General features: G+C 44.3%; 1 protein-coding gene and 1 long non-coding RNA gene across 2 annotated transcripts; one reads left to right on the forward strand and one right to left on the reverse strand.

The window, feature by feature from the left end:
- The first annotated feature begins 455 nt into the window (after positions 1-455).
- On the forward strand, positions 456-20,486 carry zgc:77752 (uncharacterized protein LOC393862 homolog). The gene is made up of 12 exons (XM_048256585.1): positions 456-689; positions 1,540-1,620; positions 2,053-2,168; positions 11,682-11,819; positions 15,504-15,838; positions 16,575-16,814; positions 17,655-17,903; positions 18,421-18,537; positions 19,028-19,129; positions 19,261-19,341; positions 19,962-20,072; positions 20,208-20,486. The coding sequence occupies exons 1-12, from the start codon at positions 511-513 to the stop codon at positions 20,358-20,360; spliced, it is 1,902 nt and encodes a 633-aa protein (XP_048112542.1). The 5' UTR covers positions 456-510; the 3' UTR covers positions 20,361-20,486.
- On the reverse strand, positions 15,752-19,711 carry LOC125303120. The gene is made up of 3 exons (XR_007195018.1): positions 19,668-19,711; positions 16,567-16,739; positions 15,752-15,862 (listed from the first exon to the last, which is right to left on the reverse strand). It is a non-coding gene; the product is annotated as an uncharacterized LOC125303120 (long non-coding RNA).
- Positions 20,487-20,602: the final 116 nt, after the last annotated feature.

The following is a 20,602-nucleotide window of genomic DNA, read 5'->3' on the forward strand; positions in this document are numbered from 1 at the left end:
ATGGTATATATGTGTATGTTAGATCTGCCCTGGTTGTCATAGATGTGTATGTTTGGTCTTCCCTGGTTGTCATGGTATAGATGTGAATGTTTGGTCTTCCCTGGTTGTGATGGTATAGATGTGTATGTTTGGTTTCCTCTGGTCGTCATGTTTTAGATCATATGTTTCACTCGCTACTTTTGTTTCTGCTCATTTCCCCTCATCCGCACAGGTCTCTCTGCTTCACACCAGAGATGAGTTTCTGCTAGATCTTCAGAATCTCCTCTTCTCTAGAACCCTCTCCTCTCCACTCCTCTCTCCCTTGCCCCTCTCCTCTCTCCCTCGCTCCACTCCTCTCTCCCTTGCTCCTCTCCTCTCTCCCTCGCTCCACTCCTCTCTCCCTCGCTCCTCTCCTCTCCTCTTTCCCTCGCTCCTCTCCCCTCCTCTCCTCACATCTCTCCCTCACTCCTGCACTCCTCACCTCCTCGTCTCCCTGGCGGTGTGTGTGTGTGTGTGTGTGTGTGAGTGAGTATGACCCCCAGCGTGCCCGTGCCGCGCCCTTCCTATTCCCAGACGAGGGAGCGTCTGGTGAGGGCCATCCCCCCGAAGATCATCTGCCTGCTGGCCTGTGGGGGCCGAGACTGCCGCTACGAGGGGCCCGCCTGCTGGAAGCAGAGCCAGCAGGTCATCAAGGGCCTCTTCTCCTCATGGTAGGAGCCACACACACACACACACACACATCAAGGTCCTCTTCTCCTCATGGTAGGAGCTACACACACACATACACATCAAGGGCCTCTTCTCCTCATAGTAGGAGCTACACACACACACACACATCAAGGTCCTCTTCTCCTCATGGTAGGAGCTACACACACACCCACACACACATACACATCAAGGTCCTCTTCTCCTCATGGTAGGAGCTACACACACACACACACATCAAGGGCCTCTTCTCCTCATGGTAGGAGCTACACACACACCCACACACACATCCACATCAAGGTCCTCTTCTCCTCATGGTAGGAGCTACACACACACACACACATCAAAGGCCTCTTCTCCTCATGGTAGGAGCCACTGTGTGTGTTTTTACCCAGTATGTGTATGTGTGGTGAACTACAACTTCATAGAAGTCAATCCGTCCTTCACATCTGGGGTTACAGTGATATGGCTTCTACTTCCAGGTTAACAGTTAGGCATGGCTCTAGGTCAAGTAGCAGGGTGTCTAGTGTTGGGATGAGGATGTGTTTTATGTAAGGAATAGGCTAATGGACAATATGGCGTTCGGTTAAGTAAGGGATAACATATTGTCCGCCGGTCATTATCGGAAAATAAGTCCTGATAGGGCGAACAGGATCCACAACACGAAGCGGACGACCTCTGAACGTTGGGAAAGCCCATTCATGCAAACTTCCTGCAGCACTCTGAAGAACCCCATAATAAGCACGGTAGAATGTGTAATAGATGAGTTCTCCACACACACACACACATACACACACACACACACACGCGCACCTCTGTGGTTGTTAATCCAGAACTCTCTCTGTTTTCCAAAAGGGTGACAGAGGACATTGTTGCCATGGCGAGGCCATCTTCTCACCTCATTAAGAAGTACAACATCATAGAGCAGTTTCAGGAGTGAGTATCCTCTTCCACACACACACACACACACACACATACACACACACACACACAAACTCTCTTTGCGACTTACTCTGCTTGAATATGTGCCCTAGTGATGTTGACATGACATTCATCACCACTGTGATAATATTCACAAAACATATTGACAAAACTACAGACATATCTTACTCACATGCTCATCTAAATACTATTGATTCTGGAAGATTAATATCTTTAATATTAATATCTTTAAGATTAATATTTCAGTTTAGTTCTCTGGTTGACCAAATTGACCACCATAAACATAGCGCTGGAGCTCTGAGGACCTCCCAGATACTAGATTAGACCCTGAGTGTTTATGATCTCTGTGCAGTTGTGTGCTCTGTGTGTTGTCACGGTGATGCTGTTGTGTTTGTGTTGTCATGGTGATGCTGGTGTGTTCCGCAGACTGAACATCAGGTCCCTCATTAACATGCAGTTGCCAGGGGAACACGCTCATTGTGGGCCGGGCCTAGAACACAGCGGCTTCACCTACTCACCCCAGACCTTCATGGACAACCAGAGTAAGGCATACACACATACACACACACACACCAAAATACACCAGCACATCCCAAACACACACTTCACCTACTTATCTCAGACCTACATGGACAACCAGAGTAAGACACACACATACACACCAGTGTATCCAAAACACAGACACACTCTCTTGGACTTTCTTCAGACACACTCTCTAAGGACTTTCTTCAGACACACACTCTAATGACTTCAGACACACATTCTAAGGACTTTCTTCAGACACACTCTCTAAGGACTTTCTTCAAACACACTCTCTAAGGAATTCTTCAGACACACACTCTAATGACTTCAGACACACATTCTAAGGACTTTCTTCAGACACACTCTTTAAGGACTTTCTTCAAACACACTCTCTAAGGAATTCTTCAGACACACACTCTAATGACTTCAGACACACATTCTAAGGACTTTCTTCAGACACACTCTCTAAGGACTTCAGACACACTCTCTAAGGACTTCCTCAGAGACACTCACTGGCTAACTGTGTTTCTGTCGTAGTCTACTTCAATTCCACTCCCAGAGACACCCACTAGCTCAGTAGTCAGGGGGAAAACTTGAAAAATTAGGTTGGACCCCTTAAAAAATAAGTTATTGCGTTTTTTGCATTTTTAGTATCATTACGGACATCTAGTGAACATTTCTAGATGATAACATTAAATTTAGGCAGTGGCAATTTTTATTGGCATATTTCCAAAATGGCCGCCAAAAGAGTCGGATGGAAAATAAGAATAGCATATCTCCGCACCTAATGGGTCAATTTTGATGGTTTTGCTATCAAATCATAGGTTTTCTGGGATGCTGAGTCCATTGATGGGGTGAATGAAGAGGTTGGGGGTCAAATTCATATTTGGTCAAGGTGATGGTAATTTCGAGCCCAAAAATGCAAAAAATAAATATATTATCTCAAACAATGGTCAGAGTTTGTTATTCACTTGCTATCTACATTTTGTCTTCTAGCATTAAAGTAACCACCTACACTATATACCCTTTAAACGCCTACACTCTCTGTATGCACATTAACAATATTTGACAAAATCCCTTCCTTCATACCATGCACAAAGTTCTCAACATGGGTAAGGCAAGTATGATACATTTTGGCCTTGACCATTAAAAGAAAGCAAATTCTTGGTAGTAGTCCCTTCTGGCCCATGGCCTATTTTAGGGATTAACTGTCTGATTAAAAGTTTGATGAAGATCTTTCAAACTGCTTCGGAGATATACAAATGCTGTATTTCCATTTCTGCGCATGACCCCATGCAACCTTGACCTTTGACCCCACAACCTTGAGTAACTAATCAGTTCATCAGACCCTTATAGTGAGTAAGTACAACAAGTTTGAATGAAGATCCTTCAAACAGCTCTGGAGATATGTTCTAACACATTATTTGGACCAATATTGAGTGGTTCATTGAGCTATCTGTATTTTTTTCTTTTACGGACTTTGTAGGCACATGAAACTCTCAATCTACATTATGGGCCCTATCTTAACCCAGCCCATTGTGGTGCCAAGCGTGAAGCAAGTCTTGTTTCTTTTTTACACCATAGTTTTACTGCCAAGGGTTCAAGTCCCACAGGCATGTCAATGAAAAAATAGGTTTGTTCAGGCACATCAACAAAAATCATTATTTTAAGTTCACTCAAAATTATAACGTCACTGACCAAGAAAAACCTTGTCTAAAGTGAAAGGCTCATACAATACAGCTATCATTAAGGGCACACTGTCACGAAATGTAACAATTGCCGAGACTGCAATGAGTCCCAGGCAACACGACTGGTCTGCGTGGATGTCCTTAGGATTTTTATTCAGTCATTCGAATATTTTATTGTGGTAAGTGTTGCTTTTTTCAGACTATGTTTTCGATTGTAACTAGGGCTGTCAATCGATTAAAAAAAAGTATTTTAAATATTTAAATTCAAATAAATCATTGAATAATCAGCATTAGTGACATTAAAGTTCAAAAACTCTTTTATTATTATTTTCACTGTTCAAATAATTGCCATAACTAGATGTACCGCATAGCGGTACAAAATATGACCGCCGCTCAGTCCTGTACATCCGTTCCGCGAAAATAAATCACACTTCAATTTGTCTCCATATTTTACTCCATCCCCCACTCTTGAAACTTTTGTGTATGCTTGTTTGGCATGCCTGAGTGTGTGTGTGCGGCAGCACAGAAAGTACCCTACTGGTGCTGAAAAGGTGAATAGATTGTAGAATAGCCAAAGAAGATGTAGAATTGTTATAAAACCTTTAAAATCTCTAAACAATCACAAGTAGGGCAGTTCATCACAGTTCATCCATTGCAACTGGATTGATGAAAGGTCACTTACACATGTAGGCTACATTGTATTTGGGAAAAGCAAAAGGTATCAGCATAATGTTATTTATTTATTAATTTTTTATGTATTTATAAACAAAAACATCTCTGTCAGTTCCATGCCGTTTTCAACGGCTATCAAAACAAAGGTCATTTTTTGGATGGATGGATTTTTTGTGAATGTTTCTTCTTCTACATAAGATTTTAGTCATCTTTAGTTCATGTAATACTTTATTGTCAATGCACAAATTAAGTAACAGTAGTCTGAAACGTTATTGTTAATGCACAAATTAAGTAACAGTAGCCTAGTCTGAAACGAAATGCTGTTTTACATCTAACCAGTGGTGCAAATAACTGACATGTCCAAATGGGCCTTGATGAAATGCGTCGCTAGACTGTTCATACACATTTTAACGGGCCAAAGTTGAAGAGCTTTTTGTCCGTTATTGTTAGTGCAAATATAGGCTGATTTATGTTCCCTTGCATTGTTTAACTGAGGTCCATGGCTAGTCTGGCTTTCATCAGACCAAGCTCAATCTTTTAAGAAATCAAAAAAAAATAAATAGCGGGCAGATCAGGCTGGGTTCACCCAGCCTAGTCCATAGGCACCCGATATTGTTTAATTTTCGATTGAGATATACACGCTCTGGCTATTCTAAATGCAAAAATGCATCAGGGAGTTATGACAAAACGGTAACTAACAAACTAGATCCTAATAGAAAGTTGTTAGCTTCCCTAAGCTACAGGTAGGATTATAAGGTAGGCCTATTGACAACATAAATTGTCAATAGGCTATGCTGGCTGACACAAATAAAATCTCCTTTGAAACCAATGGCTTCAGCCTTACAGTATCAAGCGGACTTAAACTGTCATATATCATTGCGAAAGTTGTAATAACATTCACGCAGCTCCATGAGTCAAGGAAAGCGAATGAAGTAGCCACTTCTAAATGGGACCCACTACACAGTAGCTTAAGGTGTTTTGCTAAAGCAGCCATAATGAAATGAAGGTGTCATTGTTTGGATACTTCACACACCCAGGTGCTTTTTTTAATTTCACAGACTACAACTACCAAGCTGTAATCAAAGCACATCGATTCCCCTCTCACACCCTGCACGCACTTAAAAACAAAATAAACAGGCGCCTCAGTCTCACGCATGTATAGGTAAAACTGTATCAGACCGGTGTAACGTTGGTAAATCTTCCATTGCACAGAATGATTTTGTAGCACGTGCAATAAATGACAGTCGAAAGATACAAACAGTGCTGCTTTACATTTGCTTGGTATAACCGCATTTATAGTTTTCTACAAATGCAATAAATCAAATGCCTCCATCACTCAACCAACATGCTAACGGTAACATTACCTAGGTCCTTATTGATATTACAAGATTAACGTTATGCAGTAAAACCAAGCATGTCCGATAAACATCCTCAGATTTATTTCGGCTTCAAGAAGAAATGGGAATTACACTTCATGTGAACATCGTCCTATCCTTATTAGATGTTAAGCTGCGGTAAATTACAGTCCTTGTATGAAGCGTCCATTGTTTTTCCAACCCACTTTTAACTTCCAACAAAATTACGTCTCACTGCAACGATCCCATCTAGTGGACAAACGACTACTTCTGCCAATACTGAAAATGCAGCCATGATGATGATGATGAATATTTATTTTGGCTTTCTTTTAATCCTACTGATTTTTACAGTAAGTTTCATTTTTTTTTACGGGGGGCAAATCACAAATGAGTGATTATGAGCCAGGTTGATGTGGGCCCTTGAGACCAACATACCATAAAAGATTCACAGAGAACTGTGTCTGCCCTACCCTCCTTTCGGGGTCCAGTCCAGCGGGGCTGCAGATGAAAACGAAAATGACGGTTCCATGCTATCCATGTGGGGGTACATGCTCACCAAGTTTTGTGTACCCGTCTTTCAGTGTCGAGAATCCTTGTTGGTGTGCGTCACTAAATGTACACATAAATTATTTTATTGTAAGGCCCCCATGAACGAAAGTACACAAACTTGGCATGCATTCAGAGGGTGTCATAATGATCCTACTCTTTTTAATTTCGTGCAGTTTTGACCTTGTCAGCCAGAGATATTGAGATAAAACACCTAATTTTTTGCTTTTAATTTTTAACTAGGTGGCGCTATACATGAAATAAGTGGTAATGGGATGGGTTGACATGCCCCTTAAGACCAACATACAAAAAAAAAAAAGGTGGACCTCCTAGGCCCTACGGTTCTCGAGATATTCACAGAAAACTGTCTCCGCCACCTACAGGCCAGTTGGTGTATGGTAACATAAATTAATTTATTGTGTGGCCCCCCATGAACGGAATTCCACAAAACTTGGCGTGCATACATAGGGTGTCATAATGATCCTACACTTCCAATTTTGTGCAGTTTTGACTATGTTAGGTCACAGATACCTTCAATTACACCACCTCATTTTTACTTTTTTTTGTATAACTAGGTGGCGCTATACATGAAATGAGTGGTTATGGAATGGGTTGACATGGCCCCTTGAGATCAACATACAAAAAAAAATGGTCCTCCTAAACCCTACGGTTTTCGAGATATTCACAGAAAACTGTGTCTCCCCTACCCTCCTTCGGGGGTCCAATTCAGCGGGGGCTACAGATCAAAACGAAAAATGATGGTTCCATGCTATCCATGTGGGGTTACATGTCCACCAAGTTTAAGTGGTACCCCGGTCTTTCAGTGTCCCGGGAATCATTGACGGAAATTTGGGCATGCGAAAAAGGAAAAAAAAATAAAAAAAATAAATAAAAAAAAAATCTGACTAAACCTATATGACCGCCGCTTCGCTGCGCGGCGGTCATAATAATCTATGATATGACCTAATATGCTGAGGAAATAAATTCAAAAGTGCTTCGGGAAGAAGTTATTTTTTCACATACAAGGCATTTCATTGTAGAGGACTTTATTTTCAACACTTTATTTTTTATCAACACCATCAGGCCGTTTTTTAAAAGCAAATGTTCCAATCAATGATCCAGGCAACACGTTTTCTTCTCTCTCCTTCATTTTACAGTCTAATTTTTACTGACTAGAATGGCTCAGGGTCAAAGGTCATACGGAATTGATTAATCTGCACTAATTTTTTTAATCAGTTATTTTTTCTCAAATTAATTAATCGAAATTAATCAGTTATTTTGACAGCCCTAATTGTAACACCTTGTCAATCAATAGTGAAAGTAAATAATAAGTCTAAAATGTTTTGTCTGTTTTGTCGTTGCCTATGAGTTCAGGAACAGACGAGTGCATGTAGGCTATACTCTGTTTGTCACACACACATTTTAATAAAGCAAGCTTTGGCTAGGCTGCACATCCAGGATGTGGCTAGGCTGGTATCCAGGATGTTGCTAGGGGACGATATCCAGGATGTGGCTAGGCTGGTATCCAGGATGTTGTTAGGGGACGGTATCCAGGATGTGGCTAGGCTGGTATTCAGGATGTTGTTAGGGGACGGTATCCAGGATGTGGCTAGGATGGTATCAGAATCTAAAATTGGTGACATTTCACATGTAGGCTGTTTGTCACACACACATTTTAGTAAAGCAAGCTTTGGCTAGGCTGCACATCCAGGATGTGGCTAGGCTGGTATCCAGGATGTTGCTAGGGGACGGTATCCAGGATGCAAAGCAAGCTTTGGCTAGGCTGCAGATCCAGAATGTGGCTAGGTTGGTATCCAGGATGTTGTTAGGGGACGTTCTCCAGTGGCTGCAGCCTAGCCACATCCTGGATGTGCAGCCTAGCCAAAGCTTGCTTTACTAAAATGTGTGTGTGACAGCCTACATGTGAAATGTCACCAATTTTAGATTCTGATACCATCCTAGCACATCCAGGATGTGGCTAGGCTGGTATCCAGGATGTGGCTAGGTTGGTATCCAGGATGTTGATGGTATCCAGGATGTGGCTAGGATGGTATCAGAATCTAAAATTGGTGACATTTCACATATAGGCTATACTCTGTTTGTCACATACACATTTTAATAAAGCAAGCTTTGGCTAGGCTGCACATCCACGATGTGGCTAAGCTGGTATCCAGGATGTTGCTAGGGGACGGTATCCAGGATGTGGCTAGGATGGTATCAGAATCCAAAATTGGTGACATTTCACATGTAGGCTATACTCTGTTTGTCACACACACACACATTTAATAAAGCAAGCTTTGGCTAGGCTGCACATCCAGGATGTGGCTAAGCTGGTATCCAGGATGTTGCTAGGGGACAGTATCCAGGATGTGGTTAGGGGACAGTATCCAGGATGTAAAGCAAGCTTTGGCTAGGCTGCACATCCAGAATGTGGCTAGGCTGGTAATAGGATGTTGTTAGGGGACAGTATCCAGGATGTGGTTAGGCTGGTATCCAGGATGTTGTTAGGGGACGGTATCCAGGATGTGGTTAGGGGACGGTATCCAGGATGTGGCTAGGATGGTATCAGAATCTAAAATTGAGAAGACTGAAACAGAGCAGTAATTAAGGATTTTTGCTTTTACCATGTGATGGGTTTTCCCCAGATCCCATCACATATGGTCTTTTGGGCCCCCACCGTCGACTTCAATGCAGCGCTGCCTGGAAGGCGCTAGGGTTAGGTGGCCAGTGGCAGCGCTGTCTTGAAGTCAACGGTGGGGCCAAAACACCATCAAGTTGCACATCACACTTCAGATTTTGCGCTTAGACCATTAAAGGATTTCCCCCTCTGCTGGAGAAATTGTGCATTATGCTATTTCAAACTGTGGAAAAAGGTAATGATAAAGCACATGGATTTGTTTACAAACTAAGCAAGCGGTTAGCATAAGTTGACGAAAGACAATGTGGATGTTACAAGGTAAGAAACACAATTTAAAACGAAGTTTGTTTCCCACTTCTCTTTCTGGGACGGTAGTCTCAATGTTGCAAGGTTGGTTTTCGCCTGGGGCGCTAAGGGGCAGCGGGAAAAGTCACCATTTTCACGGAACAGGTCATTTAACCATCCAAATGATTTCTAAACGGGTTTATTACGTTGAAATAGTTGCCAAGTTCTCCTTTAAAATAAAGCTCAAAAGGACTGTGACTGATGATATCAAATATGCCTCTGCTATATTTACTTCCACCTTTGAACCTTTTTCAGGATAATTTGCTTAGACTGTTAGGTTGCATTGTTTCGACCCTCCTTGTAGGTTTCCAGTAGTTAGTTGACCAGGTTGTGCACCCAGGTTGTGATCCTTGAAGGTCCTAGATATCATTTATGTACCACAACCTTTTACAACATTCCATGTCTGTAAAAACCCCTTTGCCCCCTGAGTATCAGGAAATATATGTCGTCTAAAGAAAAAGGAACAGAATTTTCTCAAAATAGCATCAGATTCAGACTGACAATCTTTGCGATTTAGCAGGAAGAGAGAGTAAACAATCATTGGTTCTTTAAAGTTACAAATTATAAGCAGAACTCTCTTTAAAGGGAATAGCCTATTTAACTAGACTAATCTAGGGCAATTCCATGGAAAATTATTTTTTTTGTAACATCCATAACGCCAATACAATGTGATGGTATGGTATGATGTGAATGATTACATAAAATTTGAGCATTTGCTTTTTTTGGCTGAAGAATGTACATGAGAAAAAATGAATGTTATCATTCACATCATACAAATGCCAAGGCATTTCACTGGCGTTTTGGAAAAAGGTAATGATAAAGCACATGGATTTGTTTACAAGCTAGCAAAACGGTTAGCATAAGTTCGGCAGACAATGTGGATGTTACAAGGTAAGAAACACAATTTAAAAACGAGTTTTTGTTTCTCACTTCTCTTTCGGGACGGTAGTCTCAATGTTGCAAGGTTGGTTTTCCGCATGGGGACGCTAGGGGCAGCGGGAAAAGTCACCATTTTCACCGGAACAGGTCATTTAACCATCCAAATGATTTCTAAACGGGTTTATTACGTTGAAATAGTTGCCAAGTTCTCCTTTAAAATAAAGCTCAAAAGGACTGTGACTGATGATATCAAATATGCCTTTGCTATATTTACTTCCACCTTTGAACCTTTTTCAGGAAAATTTGCTTAGACTGTTAGGTTGCATTGTTTCGACCCTCCTTGTAGGTTTCCAGTAGTTAGTTGACCAGGTTGTGCACCCAGGTTGTGATCCTTCAAGGTCCTAGATATCATTTATGTATCACAACCTTTTACAACATTCCATGTCTGTAAAAACCCCTTTGCCCCCTGAGTATCAGGAAATATATGTCGTCTAAAGAAAAAGGAACAGAATTTTCTCAAAATAGCATCAGATTCAGACTGACAATCTTTGCGATTTAGCAGGAAGAGAGAGTAAACAATCATTGGTTCTTTAAAGTTACAAATTATAAGCAGAACTCTCTTTAAAGGGAATAGCCTATTTAACTAGACTAATCTAGGGCAATTCCATGGAAAATTATTTTTTTTGTAACATCCATAACGCCAATACAATGTGATGGTATGGTATGATGTGAATGATTACATAAAATTTGAGCATTTGCTTTTTTTGGCTGAAGAATGTACATGAGAAAAAATGAATGTTATCATTCACATCATACAAATGCCAAGGCATTTCACTGGCGTTATGGATGTGACAAAAAGTAAATTTTCCGTGGAATTGCCCTCTACTAGACTATTCTGTGCAAATATGCAAACTTGTTCAAAAAAAGGTTAATATGGTCAAACAGAAGTAGCCTAATAATTATGTCCTATAGACTATCATTATAACTTTATTGAAAATAATTGTAGGGCAATTCTTAAACTACTATTGGCTTTGTAGCCCATTTGTAACATGCTAGCTAGGCCTATTAATAACATATGCAGGTCTAAAACTGAACAAAACCATCCAAATTGACCCATTAGGTGCGAGATATGGAGATATGCTATTCTTATTTTTTGTCTGTCTCTTTTGGCGGCCATTTTGGAAATATGGCAGTAAAAAATTTGCCACGGCCTAAATTTAATCTCATCATCCAGAGATGTTCACTAGATGTCCTAAGGATGCCAAAAATGCAAAAACCTTAATAACTTATTTTTTTAAGGGATTCAGCTGAATTTCCTCCTGACTACAGTGGTTCTTGAGTTTTTTGTCCGTCTACCCCCCAAAAAAACATTGCCCAAGTCACTGTGTTTAATTGGGTTTTCTGTCCTAGTCTACTTCTACAACTTCGGCATGCCAGACTTCGGGGTGTCATCTCTAGTGGGGATGCTGGACGCAGTGAAGGTTCTAGCATTTTCCGTGAGGGAGGGGAAGGTGGCTGTGCACTGCCACGCTGGACTCGGCCGGACAGGCAAGTCGCGCTTTTCATACGTCCAACCAAAGCAGACACTGATGTAACAAATCAAGACCTGATCTAATGGAGATACTCAAACCTCCCCATGACATGAACTGATCACAGCTTATGACCAATTAACACACACACATGACATGAACTGATCACAGCTTACAGTATGACCAATTACTGTAACACACACACATGACATGAACTGATTACAGCTGATGATCAATAAACACTCACATGACTCACAGTGTGTGATAGCGTGTTACCTGCTCTCGTGTGTGTGTGTATGTGTGAATCAGGTGTGCTGATAGCATGTTACCTGTACTTCTGTCTGTGTGTGTGTGTGACAGATGTGCTGATAGCATGTTACCTGTACTCTTGTGTGTGTGTGTGTGTGTGTGTGTGTGTGTGACAGGTGTGCTCATACCGGTTAACTGGTCTCGTGTGTCTGTATGTGTGTGTGTGACAGGTGTGCTGTTAGCATGTTACATGTACTCTTGTGTGTGTGTGTGTGTGTGTGTGTGTGTGTGTGTGTGACAGGCGTGCTCATACCAGTTAACTGGTCTCGTGTGTCTGTATGTGTGTGTGTGACAGGTGTGCTGTTAGCATGTTACATGTACTCTTGTGTGTGTGTGTGTGTGTTGTGTGTGTGTGTGACAGGTGTGCTCATACCGTTTTAACTGCTCACGTGTGTGTGTATGTGTGACAGATGTGCTGATAGCATGTTACCTGTACTCTTGTGTGTGTGTGTGTGTGTGTGTGTGTGTGACAGGTGTGTTCATAGAGTGTTAACTGGTCTGGTGTGTCTGTATGTGTGTGTGTGACAGTGTGCTGTTAGCGTGTTACCTGTACTCTTGTGTGTGTGACAGGTGTGCTCATACCGTTTTAACTGCTCACGTGTGTGTGTTGGGGGTGTGTGTGTGTGTGTGTGTGTGACAGGTGTGCTCATACCGTTTTAACTGCTTGTGTGTGTGTGTGTGTGTGTGTGTGTGTGTGTGTGTGTGACAGGTGTGCTCATACCGTTTTAACTGCTCCGCGTGTGTGTGTGTGTGTGTGTGTGTGTGTGTGTGTGTGTGTGACAGGTGTGCTCATACCGTTTTAACTGCTCACGTGTGTGTGTGTGTGTGTGTGTGTGACAGGTGTGCTCATACCATTTTAACTGCTCACGTGCGTGTGTGTGTGTGTGTGTGTGACAGGTGTGCTCATACCATTTTAACTGGTCGTGTGTGTGTGTGTGTGACAGGTGTGCTCATACCGTTTTAACTGCTCACGTGTGTGTGTGTGTGTGTGACAGGTGAGCTCATACCGTTTTAACTGCTCTCATGTGTGTGTGTGTGTGTGTGTGTGTGTGTGTGTGTGTGTGTGTGACAGGTGTGCTCATACCGTTTTAACTGCTCACGTGTGTGTGTATGTTTTGACAGATATTACTTTATTAGCATGTTACCTGTACTCTTGTGTGTGTGTGTGTGTGTGTGTGTGGACAGGTGTGTTCATAGCGTGTTAACTGGTCTGGTGTGTCTGTATGTGTGTGTGTGACAGTGTGCTGTTAGCGTGTTACCTGTACTCTTGTGTGTGTGTGTGTGTGTGACAGGTGTGCTCATACCGTTTTAACTGCTCCGCGTGTGTGTGTGTTGGGGTGTGTGTGTGTGTGTGTGTGTGTGTGACAGGTGACAGGTGTGCTCATACCGTTTTAACTGCTTGTGTGTGTGTGTGTGTGTGTGTGTGTGTGTTGTGTGTGTGTGTGACAGGTGTGCTCATACCGTTTTAACTGCTCACGTGTGTGTGTGTGTGTGTGTGAGTGTGTGTGTGTGTGTGTGTGTGTGTGTGTGTGTGTGTGTGTGTGACAGGTGTGCTCGCCACCCATTTTAACTTTGGTCGTGTGTGTGTGTGTGTGTGTGTGTGAGTGTGTGTGTGTGTGTGTGTGTGTGTATGTGACAGGTGTGCTCATACCGTTTTAACTGCTCACGTCGTGTGTGTGTGTGTGTGTGTGTGACAGGTGTGCTCATACCATTTTAACTGGTCGTGTGTGTGTTATGTTATTAGTGACAGGTGTGCTCATACCGTTTTGACTTTCTCCGATGTGTGTTGTGTGTGTGTGTGTGTGTGTGTGTGTGTGTGTGTGTGTGACAGGTGAGCTCATACCGTTTTAACTGCTCATGTGTGTGTGTGTGTGCGTGTGTGTGTGTGTGTGTGTGTGTGTGTGAGACAGGTGAGCTCATACCGTTTTAACTGCTCTCATGTGTGTGTGTGTGTGTGTGTGTGGTGTGTGACAGGTGTGCTCATACCGTTTTAACTGATCTACGTGTGTGTGTGTGTGTGTGTGTGACAGGTGTGCTAATGCATTTTAACTGCTCGTGTGTGTGTGTGTGTGTGTGTGTGTGTGTGTGTGTGTGTGTGTGTGTGTGTGTGTGACAGGTGTGTTCATAGCGTGTTAACTGGTCTGGTGTGTCTGTATGTGTGTGTGTGACAGTGTGCTGTTAGCGTGTTACCTGTACTCTTGTGTGTGTGTGTGTGTGTGACAGGTGTGCTCATACCGTTTTAACTGCTCACGTGTGTGTGTAGGGGTGTGTGTGTGTGTGTGTGTGTGTGACAGGTGACAGGTGTGCTCATACCGTTTTAACTGCTTGTGTGTGTGTGTGTGTGTGTGTGTGTGTGTGTGTGTGTGTGTGTGACAGGTGTGCTCATACCGTTTTAACTGCTCGTGTGTGTGTGTGTGTGTGTGTGTGTGTGTGTGTGTGTGTGTGTGTGTGTGTGTGTGTGTGTGTGTGTGTGTGTGTTGTGTGACAGGTGTGCTCCATACCGTTTTAACTGCTCCGCGATGTGTGTGTCAATGTGTGTGTGTGTGTGTGTGTTGTGTGTGTGTGTGACAGACAGTTGTGCTTTCATTACCGTTTTAACTGCTCACGTGCGTGTGTGTGTGTGTGTGTGTGACAGGTGTGCTCATACCATTTTAACTGGTCGTGTGTGTGTGTGTGTGACAGGTGTGCTCATACCGTTTTAACTGCTCACGTGTGTGTGTGTGTGTGTGTGTGTGTGTGTGTGTGTGTGACAGGTGAGCTCATACCGTTTTAACTGCTCATGTGTGTGTGTGTGTGCGTGTGTGTGTGTGTGTGTGTGTGTGTGAGACAGGTGAGCTCATACCGTTTTAACTGCTCTCATGTGTGTGTGTGTGTGTGTGTGTGTGTGTGACAGGTGTGCTCACACCGTTTTAACTGATCTCGTGTGTGTGTGTGTGTGTGTGTGACAGGTGTGCTAATGCATTTTAACTGCTCTCGTGTGTGTGTGTGTGTGTGTGTGTGTGTGTGTGTGTGTGTGTGTGTGTGTGTGTGTGACAGGTGTGCTAATGCCGTTTTAACTGCTCTCGTGTGTGTGTGTGTGTGTGTGTGTGTGTGTGTGTGTGTGTGTTGTGTGTGACAGGTGTGCTAATGTCGTTTTAACTGCTCTCGTGTTTGTGTGTGTGTGTGTGTGTGTGTGTGTGTGTGACAGGTGTGCTAATGCCATTTTAACTGCTCTCGTGTGTGTGTGTGTGTGTGTGTGTGTGTGTGTGTGTGTGACAGGTGTGCTAATGTCGTTTTAACTGCTCTCGTGTTTGTGTGTGTGTGTGTGTGTGTGTGTGTGTGTGACAGGTGTGCTAATGCCATTTTAACTGCTCTCGTGTGTGTGTGTGTGTGTGTGTGTGTGTGTGTGTGACAGGTGTGCTGATAGCGTGCTACCTGGTGTACACACTGCACATCAGCGCCAGTGAGGCGGTGCACTATGTGCGTATCAAGCGTCCGCGCTCCATCCAGACGCGCTCCCAGATCAGCCTGGTGTTCGACTTCGCCCGCCTGCTGGGGAGCCAGCTGCTGCAGTACCCGTGCCTGACGCTTCGCCATGGCAACCCCTTCAGCCTCGGACAGTACCTGCAGCGGCAGATGCTGCTGCTCCACGGCGAGGAGGTCCGACTCCTCACACACACGCCCAAGATCCTGCACCTGCTCTGCTGCCAGCTCACGGCCATCGCCCTGGGCAACGAGAGCCCTGATGAGGTCAGAGGTCTGAACGGGGAGAGTCTGTAAAGGTCACAGGGTCACTCAGGGTCATTAAGGACCAGTCTTTTAAGCAACACAAGAAACACAATGTAGGAATCCCCCATTACGCCAATTTTCAACGCACTGGGTACCCATTTAGCACTGAGGGGGTACCCAATGCATCAAACCTTTGGACCAAAGCCAAATCCTATAACTATAACCATAACCATAACCATAACCATACCCATAACCATAATTATAACCATAACTATCAAGAACTGATGGAAAGAGTAGTGTTCCTGGTCAGAACAACAGTGTAGAATACCAGTACCATTCCTCACAATTCAGTGTGCAATTTCACCTATTATCAGTCCACGTATCCTGATACACAGCATAGCTCTCACAGTAGGGTCCGGTAATCTGGGGCTGGAGTTTAGGATGAAGCTCTCACAGTAGGGTCTGGTAATCTGGGGCTGGAGTTGAGCTTCTGTTTAGCTCTCACAGTAGGGACTGGTAGTCTGGGAGAATTTCTGAAGTAAAGTTTCAAGTGTTTTGATATGTGGATACTAAAGCAAATGAGATCTGCAAAAGCTTATGCTATATGCTGTGTGATTATGGAAGAGCTATTTGATATTGTAGCTCTTCCATAATCACACAACAGTCAGAGAGCTCCTTTTTCACTGAGCCAGTTTAGAACTCCCAGAATTCCCTACTGTCACAGCTGAGCCACACTAACGCAGAGATACCTCCACAGGTGCAGGAGGAGCTTGACAGGAGGACGTTCATCTTGGCTCTCCAGCGGGCGGTGAAGGACACCCTGGTGAAGAAGAAGTTCCTGCCGCTGCTACTGGACGAGAGGGGCATGCGCCGCTCGTCCTCCACCAGCTCCGTGACATCGTGGGACGAGCCGTTCGGCTTCCTGCAGAGGAAGAGGGAGGTGCTGGTCAACAAGCGCTGCTACAGCGAGGGAGACCTGTACAAGATCACCCTGGAGGTTAGACACACACACCCAAATCACACTGGACAGACACCCTCTACCCACATCACACTGGACACACACCCTCTACCCACATCACACTGGACACACACCCTCTTCCCACATCACACTGGGGGTCAGACAGACACACACCCTCTACCCACATCACACTGCAGACAGTGTTACGATAGGTTAGGGTCACATGGTAGGGCAAGCACTGACTTACAGGTGGGGCTCCAGTGATGTCATTACCTGTGGCTAATTAGGCTAAATGGAACACCTGTCCTGGGGCCTGGGCTCACAATTAGTTCAGGCCTTTGAGAAAGGCAGCGTGGCCTGTGTTTCCCCTTTGAAGAGAGTTTGCCTGTGAGCAGGCAAACTTGGACAATTTACCGTTTGTTTTTGGATTTTAAACCACCACACCACAAAACTGAACATTTCAACCGAAACAGCGCTTGGACTATTCGAGGTGACCTCTCGCTGGAGCTCTGCCGAAGCTGACACGCACACATTCGCAACCACTCACCTACAGTAGGACTTACTTCCACGTCTGTACACCACGTAGGGCCAGTGTGTAAGGTAACGTTTTGGGGTTTTTGGCGTTAACGTTGCGTGGGGGACCGAGGCTTCAGCTAAAAAGAATACAATATACCCTAGACACGAAGCTTAGCTTAGTTTGGATGCTGTGCCTTGGCCTGTCCGTAACAACAGCCAATCAAAATCACATTCAGTGACTTGAGACACAGACAGCCAATCACGGCCAACATTATTGTTGCATAAAAACCCATGCCACTCACTGTTATCGTTGTTGTATAAAAACCCATGGCATTCACTAGTGTGTTACGTTTTCTCCTGTAGGACGAGGACTTCGTCTGGTTGGTGGACAATCAGAGAGACAACCTCGAGCTCATGTGTGACCTGCAGGAGGTGAAGTCTCCAGTCCCGCCCCTCAATACGCTGACCAAGGAGCAGTGGACTCAGGAAGTGGAGAGACTGGCCGCATATCGGCCCTACACCCCAATGCTGTATAACGGCGTCATCGCAAAGAGGCCCAAATGCAAGATGAAGAAACCGCCCACTCTGTCCAAGTACAACTCCAACGTGGAGGTACGTCCCCCACTCTGCCCGTATGAATGGATGAATAAATGTCTCCGTATTGCAAGTGTAGAGAGGGCTCACTCTCATATGGAGGCTAAGCCAGGCTTTGGAGTGGCCACACACCCATTGGATTAACCCCCGTAATGCGGGACGTGGCCACGACAGCCACCCACATTGGTGGCCCTATCAAAGTGCTCCACGATAGTGGCCTTATCAAAGCGCTCTTGGAGCTTATCCCGGCAGCATGTTGCCTCTCCGTTGAGTGTCCGCAGTGCATACCTGTCTCTGTGCCAGGTGTTTCCTGGTGTTTTATGCCCCCAACGTTGTCTTCAAGGCAGCACTGCCTGGAAGGCGCTAGAGTTAGGCATGGGTTAAGGTTAGGGTTAGGTTTAGGATTAGGTGCCTTTAAGTCAGCGGTGGCAGCGCTGCCTGGAAGACGACGTTGGGGGCATAAAACACCATCGAGCTGTGCCAGGCAGGGGTTTAACGGAGAGCAGTGCGTCTAACTGATTACTTTTCCTCACAGCTGCAGAGGAATCAGCGGAAAAACAACCAGGTGTCCATAGCGAAGGCGGTTGCCCGGGCGATGGCACGACAGCATCTTGCGGAGGACAGAGTGCTCGCCAGAGTTGCCGTGTTACAGGTGAGATGCTCCAGGGGCATGATGGGAAATCACCCTTGACCAGTGTATGAAGACTGGTAGAGACTGAGAACTCAACATTTACAAGGAAATACTCTTCCACCCACTGGGGGAGACAGTCATCTGCAGTACACCCTTTAATTTGCTGTCTTTTGACATGAACATAACCAATGGAAATAATCAGTTTTGATTATAACTGATAGCCCCATTTTCTTTACTCTCTCTCTCCCACCTTCCCTCACATACACATTTCTCCCTCCATTCGTCTCTTACTCAACCTCCCTCCCTCTTTCTCTATATCCCTCTCTTTCCATCGCTGTCCCTCCCTCCCTATCTCTCTATCCCTCCTTTACTCTTCATCCCTCCTTCCGTGTTTCTGGCTTCTATGCATTATAAATGGTATAGTTCCACTCACCCATTCTAACACACCTGTAATAACCAGTCTAACACACCTGTAATAACCAGTCTTACTCACCTGTGATATCTCTCCCAGGATGAACTGAACAAGAACGTGTGCGGCTGGGCCACCGTTGCCATGGAAACCGACCCTAAAGTACTCGCCCATCTCCTGTGGACCTGGTTAGAACGCCTCAAGGTCAGAGGTCATCCGTAGGCCCTGATTTACTCACTGATCCCAGATTGTGTGTGTGTGTGTGTGTGTGTGCGCGTGTGTAATCTGACTGAGCAGAGGCTGATTTTACTAAATAATTTTCTCATTTTGGGTAGGAGCCTGTTCTGAGTGCTAGTGACATAAAGGAGTTGATTTCACACCAGACCAATCAGAACCCCCTTCATTTCTTACAGAAGGTGAGATGCAGCCATACAAGCTACTGTTGTCAGATACTTCATGCCATAGACATAATATACATAGACGCCGCATCGACCGCTGCTCCCTACTAGCGCTGACGAGATTTGGAGCCGCCATCTTGGACCGGTCATCCACTCCACTCGGTGTAATCTGTTTGGCCGGTGCAATGAGCTGTTAGCACACTTAATTAATCATATCTCACTGAATACCGAACAGATTTTCACGCGGTTTTTTTGCTGCAAAGGTCATACATGTAGCTATGATACAGGCCACATTGTTCGAAAATACAAAATACAACCAATAGTACGGTAATGTTAAATCTTACTTGTGAAAAGTAAATCCCCCCCGAGTATGGTCCGCCGATTTGAGCAGGAACATGCTGCACAGTGCTGTAATCTTGTGTTTTCTGCTGCAAAGCAATGAGGAGTATGACAGGTCCAAGATGGCGGCCGCATTTCTTGTTTCCAGCAGCCAATGCGGCGTCTATGTATATTATGTCTATGCTTCATGCTGGTTCAACATATTTATACCATATTCCATATCACACTGTCCTAAACATGTGTTTGCATATAAACCATATTCCATACATACCTTAATGTCCTGAGCATGTGTTTGTCAGAGCCAGCGCTGCACCATCTCCTGTCTACTGCGCTGCATCGCTCAGGTCACCAGCCTGTGTCCAAAGCAGGAAGACAGCGTGCTAAACCATCTTGTGAGAGCTCTAACCAGGGTCAGTATAACTGTGAATCTCTCTCTTTCTCTATGTGTGTGCGTGTGTATGCATGTGCGCTGCAAGCCCAAGACTAGGCTTTTTCTTAAAAACTCCATTTACGTCTCTTTCCTCTCCTATTTCCTTGTCCACTAGCGCCCTCTTCAGGAGATTAACAACTCTGGGAAGTTGCTCCAGATACTAAGGAACTCGATGAGAGAACAGATCCTGGCCAGCGTTCTTCGCCACAACACACACACACAGTCCGGGGCAGCACTCAGCAACACACACGGTCCATTAAAATCGTAGCTTAACACTTTCCACTCACTAGGCCTGGTTAAGGGAAGGGATTAAAATATAAGGGTAAAACGTCTTTGAGAACTTTGAGAATTTCGCTACATTTAAAAAAATATATAGCCTACTTTGGAGAATAAATAAAACCTTTTTACATCTGAACCTGGCTTTGTGTTTTGTGTCTTTTTTTATGGTTGAACTTTAACTTTCGAGATTAGAATGATCAGCAGAGCCATTGGATTGTTAGAGTAACTTTA

The sequence above is a fragment of the Alosa alosa genome, chromosome 11 (assembly GCF_017589495.1).
Source record: "Alosa alosa isolate M-15738 ecotype Scorff River chromosome 11, AALO_Geno_1.1, whole genome shotgun sequence".
NCBI lineage: Eukaryota > Metazoa > Chordata > Actinopteri > Clupeiformes > Clupeidae > Alosa > Alosa alosa.